This window comes from Parambassis ranga, chromosome 18 (assembly GCF_900634625.1).
Source record: "Parambassis ranga chromosome 18, fParRan2.1, whole genome shotgun sequence".
Taxonomy (NCBI): domain Eukaryota; kingdom Metazoa; phylum Chordata; class Actinopteri; family Ambassidae; genus Parambassis; species Parambassis ranga.
In genome coordinates, this window is record NC_041038.1 from 3,086,779 (window position 1) to 3,101,246 (window position 14,468).

The window sequence follows — 14,468 nt, forward strand, 5'->3', positions numbered from 1 at the left end:
GCTGTTGCAGTAAGAACAGAATAAAGTCAAACAAATCTGGCACAGCAAAACCAAAAAGGAAACAATATTTAAAAAAGAAAGAAAGAAAGAAAAACGTACCGACATTTATTAAAGGAAAACAAGGCATCTGCTTGCAATATTACTGCAGCCTGGAACTTCAACAAGCTGAGTACAGCTTAGATGTGCTGCCAATTTCAACAGCAACAACCTACATGTTGGTGCCAGGTGACCGTCTGTGCCAAGGAAAAGAAGATATCAAATCTAAATTGATGTTGAAGACACTGGGTTAAGTGAATCCAGAGAGTCAAGAACTTTTCTGAAGTAGAAATATAAAGCTTTTGTATTTTTTTAAAGATATTATTGTCCAGATTTAATGTTTTCACTTGTTTTGACTTGTTTTAATTAACATAATACTATAATTGCAAACATTATATTCATATTTAACAGTAGTTTTCCATTGAAATCATGGAAATATATTATCATTTTGGCTTTGGCAGGGTACCCTTACGTGATGACATACGTACACCGTGTCTCGGCCACGTGGGCCGGTTATCCAATAAGAAGGCTTCCTCCAGGAGCGCGCAACTTGATTCAGGAAGTATTCGTTTTATTACCACGTCCACGTCGTTTGAAAAGCTCTCGAGATTCAAACCTTTGTAAAGTTTTAAGTTTACGTTTAAAGCGGATAACCTTATTAGGACTCCAATTTAACAGAAAATGTCTGGTGTCACTGAGACAGCGAGTGTATCGTCGCTTGGGAAGGGAGACAGTTTACATCATCAGGGTATGAAAACACATTCACTGTGAAAGTGCTGCGTGCACGGTTGTGTTGCTTCTATACTGGGTGTTTATATTCCTAAATGTAATATGTAACGGAATATTGTAATAGTTTACTATAAAAAAATAGGCTGAATGTGAGGCGAGCCAAAACTGTTGTAGCATTTTCTTTGCCTTTGTGAATCGGCTTACAGTCAAGTGTCTGGCCACTGATAGTAAGCTCATATTCTGTCCTTCCACTCAGTCCTCGCCTTCTTCCCACTGTGTGACCTGACAGAGGAAGATCTGATCCAGAACCCCCAGTTCTGTAAACTACTGGCTACTCTGGCACAACATGTGGACCAGACTGGACTGACTGTCCCATTGAAAACAGAGCTGGACAAGGTATTCAGTCACATCTTCACAGTTTGTATAAACACAATAAAATTGTAGTTGAAGGTTTTTAACTTCGTTGCTCAAATATTTTCTGTGGCTTAGTGACCTCTACTGGAGGCCACGAGAACTGCAACAACATGAATAGAATTTCTTTGCTTGTACAGGTCTGAATTTTTATTGTGTGTCTGTAAAATGCATACACATGTGGCTATTGTGCAGGCTGAACAGAAGCTGCAGAGCCAGAGGCGTAATTGGCTGCGGTCTGAGACTCTCCACAGAGGGCTGCAGGAGATGATCCAAGACCACTGTGTGAAGAAGCACCATGCTGCCGTGCCTCCTGACCAGACTATGGTACATATTAACATTTTTAACCCAACATCATCTGAATCTGTCATAATGTTTATCTGTAAAGGCCCGCAGTGTTTTAATTTAATGGAATGACACATAATGATGAAAGCTGTAACAAATCACATGCTTTGGTTGTGTGTAGTTCAATGAGACGATGGAGAAGTGTCTGCTTGTGGCTCAGTGTGTCAGACAGCTGGATCTCAGTAGCACCACAAACCAGGACCAGCCCTCTGTCCTGGGCCTGACTCCCCAACATGTTATGGAGCTTATGCCATCAGAGAAGGTGAGAATATCGTCCACTTACCTAGATCACATTCTTCAGTCATGTTTTTGATTTTGCAAGGAAAAAAGAAAGGCATTTCATTCCAGAAAGACAAAATTCACACAAGAAATTTTTATGATGATTTTCAGAATGTGCAAAGAATGCGACAGAGTCTACCAAGACAGCTGGAGAAACATCTCAAAGAAAAGTCTCTGAGCATCCTCTCCTACTATCAGCCTGAATGGGGTAATGAGACTTATTTATGGCTTCATTCAGTTCATTGACACACTGACGTTAGTGTAGTTTTGTGATTTTTTTTTTTTTTTTTTTTTCCCCCCTCTCTAGAGAGCGAGAGCGAGGGTCTGAAGACCAGCAAGTTGTCTTATTTGTCAGCACAGCTGGACAAAGAGAAGAAAAGAGCAGAAAGTCTGAAGGAGTTCTGTCGGGAAAACACATTTCTTCTGCAAAGACAGACCCAGCTTTACCTCTCCGTTAGTACTCCTATAAATGAAATGAAAATGTTCTATAATATGGTTATTAATTAAACATTTATGTCAATTGGAAACCATTTCCAAGCTGAAATACTTGTTCATGTTGTGTTTAATTTGTAACAACATTAATGTCTTTGTTTTCCTGACCAGGAGCTAACAAAGTGCATTCAGCTCTTCCAGTCTCTAATCTTGGACCACAGGCTGAAGATCCAGACAGATTTGGATCTGAAGAAATTAGAATACTTCGAAGGCAAATGTGAATTAGTCTCACAGAAGATCAAGTAAGCAGTTTTTCGGTGCTTTATCAGATTAAACATATATTAGTGAGGCCGATGTTTTAATTGAGTTGTGTTTATCACTCACACAAACACATTCCTGTTACTCATATTTTATTATTATTGCTTTAAAGGACTGAGATGGTGGAAATTCAGCTGGACACATACACACCTGACTCCATATCTGCTCATAGAAAAATAAGGTAAGACAATATTTCATTCCATCCCTCTGATTCATACTCACTGGTGTTGTTATTATATGTCTGATATAAAAATCTAATCATCTTTATTGCAGGGAGAAGCTGGAGGCTGAGCTGAAGGCCTGTAAAGCAGATAAACAGTCTGTTGAGTTAAAACTGTCCTCCTTTGAGATCTTGGGGAAAGAGTTTGAGGCTCTGGCTGAGGAGTACAGCAGATTAAAGAAGGAGATAGAATTGAAAAACTGGGCTTTGAAGGAATTCACCCAGTACAGTGAAAAGTAAAGTGTATGTCTGAAGCCAGCATTTCTCCATTCCATAGTGAGTGAATACAAAAACTATGTTGTTAATCTGTTATGTAAATAAATGTGTCCATTTCCTCATGATTTGTTCTGTTTTGAGGCTACTTACTTCCACTATTGTCTGCATGGGCGTTTTAAATGGCAGCCATCCAACCAATCAGTGTACAAATATAGTAATAATAATGAATTTTATTTACCGAGTCCTTTCATGACACTTAAGGTCAAATATGTCTAGATCAGTCTGTGTATACTCATGTATACTCATCAAGGGCCGTCCATACTCAACTTTTTTTTTTTATATTTAACCATACATCAAGGCAGCAAAAACAATTTAAAGAATTTGTTATTGCTTAGAGATAAAGTAAGTTATAATTCTTTTAACTATAAGTAATAAAAAATACTGGAAATGTTCTTTCTGTTTGACTGCTGAACAGTATCACATGCTCTGTGTCTTTAAGGTGTACTTTTTGCAGAGGCTGAAAAGTTGAAAGAATTTAAACAAGCTCCTGTGCTGATGGTTTTGTGAGCTGGCTGCTCCTTTTGCTTCAGGTGTGTCCTACAATCTCTACGTTTTCAGTGTGTGCTGTATATTTTGGCCAAATAGAAGAGAATTAGTCTTGCAGTTTGCAGCGTCATCCACAAGATGGGGGTATATTATAATTCTTGACAGCAGTCTTCTGTTACTCAACATTTATATATTTTATTATTTGGATGACATTTTATAATTTGTTTTACTTCATATGCACAGGCTTGAAGATTTTCAGCTTTATTGCATGTGACAGAATTGGACAGATTTGTCATTATTACAAATACACTGTATTTCAGTATTGATTAACAACAGTTACTGTATTATACGCTAGGCTATAAAAGCATGTGTACATGTAAAGGACCCTTTTGTATTTATGGTGTGTTACTTTTTAATGGGAAAGTTTGAATATTTGTCTTCCTGGTAGGAAATATCAGTCAGATTTTGACATAAATTCCAAGATGCCAGACCTGCTTATTATTAGAGAAAACAATACAAAATGTGTAGGTGTATTTGTTTTTCAAAATACACCAAACACACCTATGTCTTGACAAGAATAGTGTTCATTTTACTTTAATGTCTGGGTTACTGTAATTTCTGTTTAAACATTCTAAGCTAACAACAATATTTTTATTAAGATTCACTAAATTTTACCTGGTTTTAAATAAAATAAAAATATATTTGTCTTATGGACATTTTGAATAACGTATTTTAAATATTAAACAGGGATGTTGAATCATTAAAGCTTTTTTCCTGTGGGTCATTAAACTAATTTTTTAAACCGTACAAATTTGATTTACAATGCAGGCAGGCACTTGCTTTTCGCTTCTTACATTGACGATCTTTGTTAAAGTTGCTCTGTATTTGGGTGAAACGGAAGTGAGTTGGAGTGGGACATCACGCGCTGTTAGTCCATCTTTGCTTTCATCAGCAGCAGCTGCCCCGCCTCGCGACGTGAACCGCTGGCTGGTTCGCCTCCAACACACCGCTCACATCTGGCTGTCACAAGAAAGAGAGTGCCGCCGCTCCCGGCATGCTCATATCCACACCGGCTCATAAAAAGCGGATTCTAAGTAGAGGGACGCGATGTCTGAGGTTCGAAAATTTACAAAGAGGTTGAGCAAACCCGGGACGGCCGCGGAAGTGAGGCAGAGCGTGTCGGAGGCTGTGCGGAGCACCGTGGACCTGGTGGTGAGCTGAGTGTGAATGATGTCTGCGGTCATTTTAGCTCACAGGGAGAATGTAACTAACTGGTTAGCCTGCTAACCCCCTCCCCTTCTTTGCTGAGAACAGCCATTTCTATTTTAATTGTTGTTGTCTTGTTTTTCAAACAGTGTCCTTGTCCCACTGAAGCTCACCGTTGTAGTTGTGGAGCTCTGTATGTACTCTATTCTAACGCTAAAACAGGCCAGTATGGAGACATTTTATTTATATGTGAATGTACCCCGAATTCAACCTCCACATGCCGGCCCGCTTTCTAAATCACCGGCATCACAGAATAGTGTGACATTGTCCACGGGGCACACATGCTTTTTTCAGTCTTGTGCGGCTCCTTTTGTGTGCTGGCGGATGGAGAGCAGTGCCAGTTGGACAGCTGCAGCATGGCTTCTCTGTCTCTGTCTTGCAGCAATGTGTGCCTCTTTATTTCTCCTGGAAATTGCCACACATTGCAAAAGAAGGCAGCCCTTGTATTGTCTTCAGAACTGATGAGTATTGATGATGATTTTTAATTGGGTTGCGTGTCTCTGTTTTGAATGAATGGTGGCTGATGGTGGTTTGGAGCAGACTGTAATAATGAGGAGGGATTATAGGCGCAGAGGCTTGAGATGAATAGCGTTTAGGATTCTGCTGATGCAGCATATGTGTGTGTGGGGAATGATTTTTTTATGTGGGAAAATCTAAGTATTTGTGTTGAAACTCAACCACAGTGATGTCACTGATGCTTGCCTGTGACAGCAACAATATAAACTCAGCATCACGCTCTTTGGTTGTTTAGAGTTGGTTGAGTTAAGAGATAAACTCCTGTTCTCTTGGGGTTAGTCTTATGATGATCATCTTGAGGAGTGTGACGCAAAGAGTTTCCTACTGTAATAATCTTGTGATAAGGGTCTGATTTCCGCATTAGACTGCAAAGTGTGACATTTTTTTCCTGCCTCAGAGAAGTAAGATTCAGCCACTCATTTCTGGTTGGTTTCCTTATACTGAGAACAAATGCCGTTTTGTGAAGTTGGTGGCCTCTCACATGGGGATTCCCTTAGGCATGTTGTGACCATGTGTCCTCTGCGACTGTGTCTGTGGGTTCATTCTTTATCTGTGTAAAGTCAGAAGAGTAAAGTCCATCTCTGAGCTCTTAGATCACTGAAGAAGCTCGTAGCTGATTTTAAGGAGAAGGTCATAAAAAAGGAAATAGGAGAGAGGAGCAGATATGTGTAATTTTTTTTAAATCCTTGAGTTACTGTGAAGTTGATTCATGGGAATTCCCATCAGCTGATGTGACCTGTGATTAATGGTCCTGCTGGAGTTTTTAGAAAATCCTGTAGAGAAATGAAGTATTTTGAATTCAGATGTCACTTGACATGATTAAACATGGTATAGTTTGCTGGTTGTTTATAGATAATAAGTATGAATGCACATGGGCCAGAGTTTAACCAATACTCACAGGTGAATCTGAGCTGATAAAGGATTGCAACACATCATCAATGGACAATTAATTTATCAATACTAAATCAAATATCTTTAGGTTTTAGACTGTTGGTCAATTAAAAAAATGTTAAAATACATCTGGGTTGTTACCAATTTAAGATATTTTAGAGACTAAACTGCTACTCAGCTGATCAATCGATCAATCAAGAAAACAATTATTACCTGCAGCTTTAAGTGGATCCAAATGAGAGGGGAGCTACTTAAAAGCCTCTGTTGCTCCCTTAGGACTGGCAGTTGTTCCTATTATACTACACCCTGCCCCATTTGTAGGACACGCAGTTGGTGCCTAGTATCTACAACAACTGTATCTATGCACCTGCACAGGCACTCTGACCATGGTCTACTTATGGTTGCAGAAAGTTAACCATCAGTTTAAATAGACAGGAGGAAACACGTGACCAGGTGTAAACATGTGACATTAACTAGTAAGCAACTCATAACATAATTAGCTTTATTTGCAGTGTATTATAGTCGTGGCTGATGTAGACACATAGTAAATGTCGTTAGTTCCACCTGCTCCTGTTGCTGTGAGAGTTCTAGCAGATTTTCTTACAGTATTGTGCTGTTACAGCTTGATAAAAAGGCAAAAATATTTATGAGTTTGTTTCTAATTTAAATGAGAATGAGTGTACAGAAACAGCCTGCAACTGCATTCCAAACAAATGCCCCTCTCTGCGTAATTACAAAGTGGAGCAAAGCACAGACGTACACTCTTGTTGTAGAAGATATGCAGCAGGAAGCTTTGTTTATATATTATTCTATCTTACATAAGGCTTTCTGTGCTCCTTTCCCCACTGTATGTCTGTGCAGCTCATTTACACACAGGCTGGAGCACTTAGTGGGGTCAGCTGTGGGACAGTGGTTCTGTTTTATACTGAATGTGACTTGCAAAGTGTGTGTGTGTGTGCAAGCTCTTACATTTTGGTTCCTTACCCAAAAGAATAAAATCCACTTGGTTGGAGTGGCTTACATCTGCAGAACCGTAAAGGGACACAGACATCTGGAAGCCAGCATCATCATCATTGCATAGTTCCATGGAGGCGGACTGGGAGTTTTGTTTTGCACCCAGCGATTGGTGTTTGAGTGTTCTACGGCCAGACCAATAGAGGAAAGTGTGTGACGTAGTGTGACATGGTGACAGAACTAAGAAGGAAAGTATCTCGATTGCTTTCCATTGTTTAGCTACACCCAAAGTGTGGCCACATCCTTTAAATGTTTTAGCATCTTTGCCTGTGAATCTGTCAATCTGTGAAAGCAGAAGTCACTCTCATCTGTCTTTCCTTCTCTCTTAAGTTCCCCTCCCTCTGTCTTTCTGGCTCTCTCTGTAATGCGATCACTGTTGCAGTCGAGGCACTGTGTGCTGCCTCTAGCTTGCAGCGCTGCGGTCGTTGCACATGACAGGAAGCAGAGCTGCTGTGTTGGGTGCAGGGGAGGCACAGCCATGTGTAATGGCTTCAGCAGACTTGTAGGTGTTGTGTGTGTCCAAAAAGTTGCAGAGAAAATAGTCAAGAACACATTTTGCGCCATGGTTCAGACATGGAGTTTATGTGGACAGCCAAAAAAGTCAGGGTCTGGTGGAAAAACCTGCAGAGAACATGTACATGTAACCAACCTATTTGACAGGCCAAATTACTGGTTAGAGGGAGAGCTTTCCTTTCCTTACTGGCATGTGCAAACATACCATCATATTCAAGAGGCAGATTTTACCCTTTAAAGCTAACACAACTAATCCTGTGCGGTCAGACATTGCTCAAATCCACTGAACTTTATTTTGAAACTCTAGATAAAAACAATATGAGGAAGTGGACATAAAGTGATGCACTTGGTTTTGCGTATGTCATCATGTGAAGCTGGGTCAAGCAAAGACCCCATGAATAACTCCACATGTAAACATTCCTACTTATGTTCTTAGAGGGAGGGGGGAAAACTGCAGCTGACTGCCTTTCAAGCTTTCCCCATTTGCCCACTTACCAGTGGTGAAGTAGAAAAACACAGTCCTACATCTTCAGTGGAAATATGACATAGTACAAGGTGGAAAATCGCTCGGTCATACTCTCCCTGCTGTAGGACGTGGTTAGCTTTGTGGAGCCTCTGTGCTTGTTAGCTAAGCAGCCCACCGTCTGCCCTGCATGTATCAGACTCTGTAATGTGGCAGAGAAGCTGATCAAATCCATACAGTCTGATTTCCTCTTGGCTTGGTGTCGCTCAGCCAGGGCTTATTGGCTAAGCTATTCATTGCAATTTTCTTTGCTGAGCTCGAGCTTAAAGCGCCACTTTCTTGGAATTAATTTTGAATCTCTCCAAATGGTTTAGGTTTATACACTTGGGATCACATTCTGACCTAGTTGTAGACAGCAAGGTTTTAAGCCTGCAGGCCTCTTTAAGACATAAAGGGAAGATGATTTCATATCACTTACTTCTCTATGAAACTCCAAAAACAGGAAGTTTCATACAATGTGTGTGTTTCAGCTTTTTATTTTTTGTTTCCTTTATTAGAGTTTTTGACTGGATGTATATCCGTCAGGTTCTTTCTTTTTGTCTTCTGTGGCCGTTTTTCCACCAGCCACAAAACTGCTTCCCTGCACTGTGACAGTCGTCTGAACTTTGTGGTTGCCTCTCTGATCTCTTGTGGCTCAGCTGTAACATGGGTGATGAAAAGTTCTGGGGTTGAACAGATGAAAAAAATATCCAAACATGACATCGAAATGAAAGTGTGTCACAATGAATGAATACATAATTTCCTTCATCCTCCCTCAGGAGCAGCCAAAAATCATTGAACCCCTCGACTATGAGGCTGTGGTGTTTCAGAGGAAGGCCCAGATCCACAGTGACCCTCACCGAGACCTGCTGCTCTGCCCTGTGGACGACGTCTCGGTGAGTCCCTTCGTTCTTTTCACAGGCTGTGTTGGCCTCTCATTCAAATCACATTGATCTTATAAAGTAATGTAGTTTTTCATTGCTGTTCTGCTTACTAATATTTCCAGTAAGAGTCTTTTGTTAGAGTGTTTTTTTTCAATAAATCTTTTAGTGATTATGCAGAAATCAAAATAAATCAATAGCTTTTTCTATTTTGCTTTATTTCGTACAATAAGATATTAATATTGCACTTTCAGGACATGAAGGAGTGAGATGGAAGAATACATTTCTGTCCCGGTTGTAATTTCCTGCATAGAGAAAATTTAATGCCTAACAAAGATGTTGCCAGCGTCAAAATGAAACCATTGTTATTGACAAAATTGACTTATTTATTTATCAAGTTGTCATAAATAACAGGAAATTGCTTATACCTTTAACAAATTAAGGAACATAGACTAATTGCTTTTAATGTATGTGCTATGATGATGCTTACTGTGGTGTGCTGATCTGTTATGAATCAGGAAGGATCCTGTGCGCCTCCTTTGGAACCATCTAAAATGCTTATTTGGACTAATGATTAGTACCCGAATGGATTTACATTATTTTCTTGAAAAGTAAATGAGTGCAGCTCTTGTTTCCAGGCACATGCAGCCCACCTCTTTAAATGAATATGCAGAAAGTTTGAAAGCAATAACTTTTGACTTATTTCTATTCCTGGCAATGTCAAATTGCAAGTCAGCACTGCCTAAGAAAATGAGCAACATGTGCCTATGTGCAGTCATCCAAGAAAGATTTTGTGCCTTCAGACTACTACAATCCACAAGAAGAGCAGTCAATTAAATGTAGGAGGTGTACAAAAAAATAAATGTGCTAGGTTTTCAAAAGTGACCTAACAGCCTTTTTGTAGTCGCTACACAAATGCTTAATGCTTTTAACACCTGTGCTGAGAGCACTGCAGTGGCAGCCAGATCAGCAGCTTTTTCCTACCTGTCAGGAACAAATAGCTGTAAAATATCACTCTCTAACAAAAGTTTTCCCATCGGTAAGCACTGCTCATCCTCACACACCAGCCTCAATTATTTATGGGTCAGTCCAGGGGCCTGACCAGTCAAGTACACTCCCGTCAGGTACCTTTGTTCTGTATTTATTGGTGCTGCCTCAGACATGTGGTTTTGTTTAGGGGCACATCGCGTCTCTTCATCTTTCTTTTCTTGTCTTCCTGAGAGAATTTGTTGACACTCATCTGTTTTCTTTCAGACTGTTATCTGTCTGCTTCACTTTCCTGTGTTTGCTGCTCCCATTTTATGAGAAGATATAGAGCTGTCATGTTCAAACCTTTTAGGCATACATGCTCTGTGTGCTTGCAGGAGTCCCAGATCGCCCGACAGAGGAGGACGGTTGTTCCTTCGGTGCCCCAGAATGCCGAGCGGGAGGCCAGGAGTCTGTTTGCCAAAGAGGTAATATAATCCATCAAACCCACGTGCAGGACCTGACCCCATAAAGAGCATGCTCATGCCTTCCTAAAAGCAACATATGAAAGATTTGATGTGAAAATGTCAAGATTTAATTATTGTAAATATTAGATAAAACATAGACAAACATAAAATGTGATTTCTCACCAGCCTTATATCGACCCTAGTAAATTGACTTGAAGCTAGTGTGCACAGCTCAGTAGTAAACACATGCTGTACTGATGAAATCCTGTATTAGCAATGAAAACCAGACTCCTCTGGCATGAAGTGCAGCACATACTCTACTGCTCTGCCAGGCTCTAAATCTGTGTTCATCAGCCAGCTCTCATGACTGTGATATAGCATGGAAACAACTGTCATAGGAATTGTTAAAACAGACCCAGGCTTATTCAGCACGTATTGAACAAAGATCCATTCAGTTGACTTTGTGCTCACAGTTCCACGCTGAATACGAAAGTAATACACACAATGAAAACCATCTTGGGTAATACCAGATAAAGGTCACAGCAAGGGTGAAGACTTCTTCTGCTAGTTTGCAGGCTTTTTTTGAGTTAAAAATTAAAGGATGGGGAATTTTCTCCACAAATTAGCAACCGAGGGCTTCTTCATGTTAAAATAACCATCAACAGGGTTAGATCTATTTTATGGCAGTGGCATGCTTGCTATATTTTGGTGTATTTGCTGCTAATCCAGCTTTCTGTGCTGACCTGCTTGGCAGTGCATCAAGACGTACAACACCGACTGGCACGTAATCAACTACAAATACGAGGCTTACTCTGGTGACTTCCGCATGTTGCCGAGGTAAGAACGACAAGAAAAAAGTTATATTAAAAATGTAATTTGGATATGTGGCAAATGAATGAGGTCTAATATGTAACATGTACAAGGGATTTCCTCTGTTGCTGCTGGATGACGATGACCTTCAACAAATCACAGTATGTTAATGCAGCTTAGAGGAAATGTTTTAAAATCAATGCAGGGTTCAGCCAGACAGGTGCAGCCCAGATGATTTGAATTTGTGTTTTATCACTGAAACCATAAACTTGAAAAATGCCCAAATATCTAAGTTGCAAAAACAGGATTTACTGCCTTAAGTCAAGAAGTGTTAAATTAACACAGCTGACCTCAAACAAAGAGTACAGTGGGGACGTCAGATTTATTTATTGACCCACTTGTTCCCCGTCTTTTCACAGCAAAGGCCTGAAGTCAGACAAGCTGCCAGGTCACGTGTTTGAGATCGATGAAGACACCAAAGATGAGGTGAGTGGAGGGCCCTGATAGTCATGAGATCACAGACATTGATCACTGTGAGGATGTGTGGTCTGTTATTGACTCTCCAGGCCCTTTATGCACAGATTGGTCCAAAGCTTTTAGTGATGTTCTATAAATCTCAGAAATTAAAATGATTGTGGTCTATGCTTACGTACACAGAAATAGGAATTGAGTAGGGAACTGATGACTTATGGTCTTTCTGTCCTTTAGTCCACTCGCCTGTGTGATCCCTTAGAGACTGAGTGGAGGGCAGTGAAACCAGAAGCCTTATATGTTCTATAAATAGCTCCCATCGATCCTCCTCCCCCTTATGCTCAGGCCGGATGCGGACAAACTTAGACAGAAAAAAGGTTTTGTTGAAGACAAATATTTTCGTGCTGCCATGAATGGAAATTCAGGAAGAAAGATTAAAAAAACATCTCATGCTTCTGTTACATTACCTCTGAGATGACAGCTCCAGAAGCACCTGCACCCAGCATTGCCAGTAAAAGTGTTTGCTTTTATGTCCTTTATGTAACCTGGTACAGGGCAATAACAATAAATCAGTAATAAAGCAGTCAGGAATTAGGTGGCAACACCAAGCATGTTTAGTGGTGATGTGGTCAGCAGCAGAGAGATGAGAATGAAGGGTGAACTTGACAGCAGCCGGCCAATAAGATTACAGGATGAAGCTGGGGAGACGATGTGAGTGAGGTGTGACGCACAGAGGACAGAACAGCACTTCAGTATGATTGGACTCCTCTTCGTAGTGCGCCTCTACACACCTCTCCCTCTTCTCACACAGTGTTCTGATATGTGCGTCTTGTTCCAAGCTTGCATTAGGTTAATTAGGCCTCACTGTACTTTCATTGAATTCCTTCAATGCATTACTCCCAAGGATATGTGTGTGTATGAGAGTGCTCACCATGAAACCAATCCCTTGTGATGAAAGTCTGTTTTTGCTGTGGTGCTGATGAACAGTCCCATGACACTGTGGATTTGAGAGACTCAACCCCTTTATTGAAAGCCAAAGAAATACACCCAAGCCAGAAAAAAATAATTAAAAAATAAAAACATTGAAGATTCAAAATGAGCTCTATGATCATTTTGAAGAAGAATTAACCTGAATTAACTGGCAAAATGAATGCTGTGTTGACTGACTCCCTGTGTGTTTGCGTCTCTCAGGACACATCATCCCTGTGCTCCCAGAGGGGAGGCATCCTGAAGCAGGGCTGGCTTCAGAAGGCCAACATCAACAGCAGCCTGTCTGTCTCCATGAGGGTGAGTCACCACCAGACCTCCTGTCTGTTATTAGCATAACAGCAACAAATGAAACTACAGCAACATTCGTGAGCAGAGCGCAAATACGCCTGCCCTCTGAAATGGATGATATGCACACACACATTTTCTGCATTGTAAGGTTGATCCAAGCAGTTGTTACTTGCAGAATTCCTGTCCAACAACACAGTGTCTTATAAACAGTGATATGCATGACATTAAACATTTAAAGACTACAGACCAATAATCCTTGTGATTTCCTGTGAATTTCAGGTTTTTAAAAGGAGGTACTTCTACCTGTCTCAGCTTCCTGATGGCTCCTACATCCTCAACTCCTATAAAGATGAGAAAAACTGCAAGGAAACTAAAGGCTCCATCTACCTGGACTCTTGTATAGATGTCATCCAGGTACATACCTGTTTTTTGTCACTTTAATCTGTTGTTTTGTTTAATTAAATGCACTGTGTTATATGCTCACTTACTGTGAGTTCTCAGTTCTTGGCTTGAGCTCCTGCCCTCGTGAAAGTCAGTGTGTTTCCTCGTCTCGCCACACTCCAGGGACTTCTAGCTGCTTTTATTGAACAGATTTACTGCATTCCTCTGACTTGGGCAGAAAAGTCTAGCAGATTATGAGGGGTGCTGCTGCTGTTGGCTCATGGTACAGGCTGGTACCTCATTCAGGTCTGCCCTGTCTGACTAGGCTGCCAAGAAGCTTACAGATGGATGAACACAGTCAGGAGATAAATGATGAGTGTGAGGGGAATCATTCTGTCCAGTGGATTTAATGTGGAAGCTGCTGTTTTACATAGAAACCAGGTTCTAATAAAATTAGCTCCCTGTTTGTTTTAGAATTCAGTTAAATATTCTGTTAATGACATTTGGATCCCTGCATTGTCAGGCTGTGCTTCACATTTTTCAGATCTTTTCATCCTTTGTTTTACACTGAAGGCCTTCTGATTTAAAAACCAAACCTTCTAATGTTGCTTTAGGAAAGTTCTATAGAACAAAAGCTGCTTGTATTGAGCAACATCCAAAACAGAACAATTGTTGTCTCTGTCAGAGTCCAAAGATGCGGCGCAATGGCTTCGAACTGAAGATGCAAGACCGCTACAGCCACTTCTTGGCTGCAGACAGTGAGGCAGAGATGGAGGAGTGGGTGGCCACCCTGAAGCAGGCTCTGCAGAGCAGCACTGAGGCTGGCCAGGACAGGAGGAATGGTACAGAGTCACTGGACTGCGCCTTAGGTAAGCTACCTACATCTAAACTTCTTAGTCGTGTGTACATTACTATTGAAAAGTCACACACCTGCATGTTGGCTTGGTTACAGATTGCTTAGATGCTGATGAGAGACTGGG

General features: G+C 40.7%; 2 protein-coding genes across 3 annotated transcripts in view; both read left to right on the forward strand.

Moving 5' to 3' along the window:
* The first annotated feature begins 560 nt into the window (after window positions 1–560).
* haus4 (HAUS augmin-like complex, subunit 4) lies at window positions 561–3,337 on the forward strand. Its single transcript, XM_028429435.1, has 9 exons — window positions 561–784; window positions 1,022–1,161; window positions 1,372–1,503; window positions 1,643–1,783; window positions 1,912–2,008; window positions 2,108–2,253; window positions 2,404–2,534; window positions 2,663–2,731; window positions 2,824–3,337. Exons 1-9 carry the CDS (start codon window positions 718–720, stop codon window positions 3,008–3,010), a joined length of 1,110 nt encoding a protein of 369 aa, XP_028285236.1. The 5' UTR covers window positions 561–717; the 3' UTR covers window positions 3,011–3,337.
* Window positions 3,338–4,472: 1,135 nt separating this feature from the next.
* dock11 (dedicator of cytokinesis 11) overlaps window positions 4,473–14,468 on the forward strand; it is a 47,681-nt gene continuing 37,685 nt past the window's right edge. For both annotated transcript variants that reach the window (XM_028428681.1, XM_028428682.1), the window contains exons 1-8: window positions 4,473–4,744; window positions 9,014–9,130; window positions 10,480–10,569; window positions 11,303–11,385; window positions 11,778–11,844; window positions 13,021–13,116; window positions 13,387–13,521; window positions 14,174–14,357. In XM_028428681.1, the coding sequence (XP_028284482.1) occupies window positions 4,640–4,744; window positions 9,014–9,130; window positions 10,480–10,569; window positions 11,303–11,385; window positions 11,778–11,844; window positions 13,021–13,116; window positions 13,387–13,521; window positions 14,174–14,357 (877 nt within the window). In that variant the 5' untranslated portion in view covers window positions 4,473–4,639. The remainder of the gene's footprint in view (window positions 4,745–9,013; window positions 9,131–10,479; window positions 10,570–11,302; window positions 11,386–11,777; window positions 11,845–13,020; window positions 13,117–13,386; window positions 13,522–14,173; window positions 14,358–14,468) is intronic.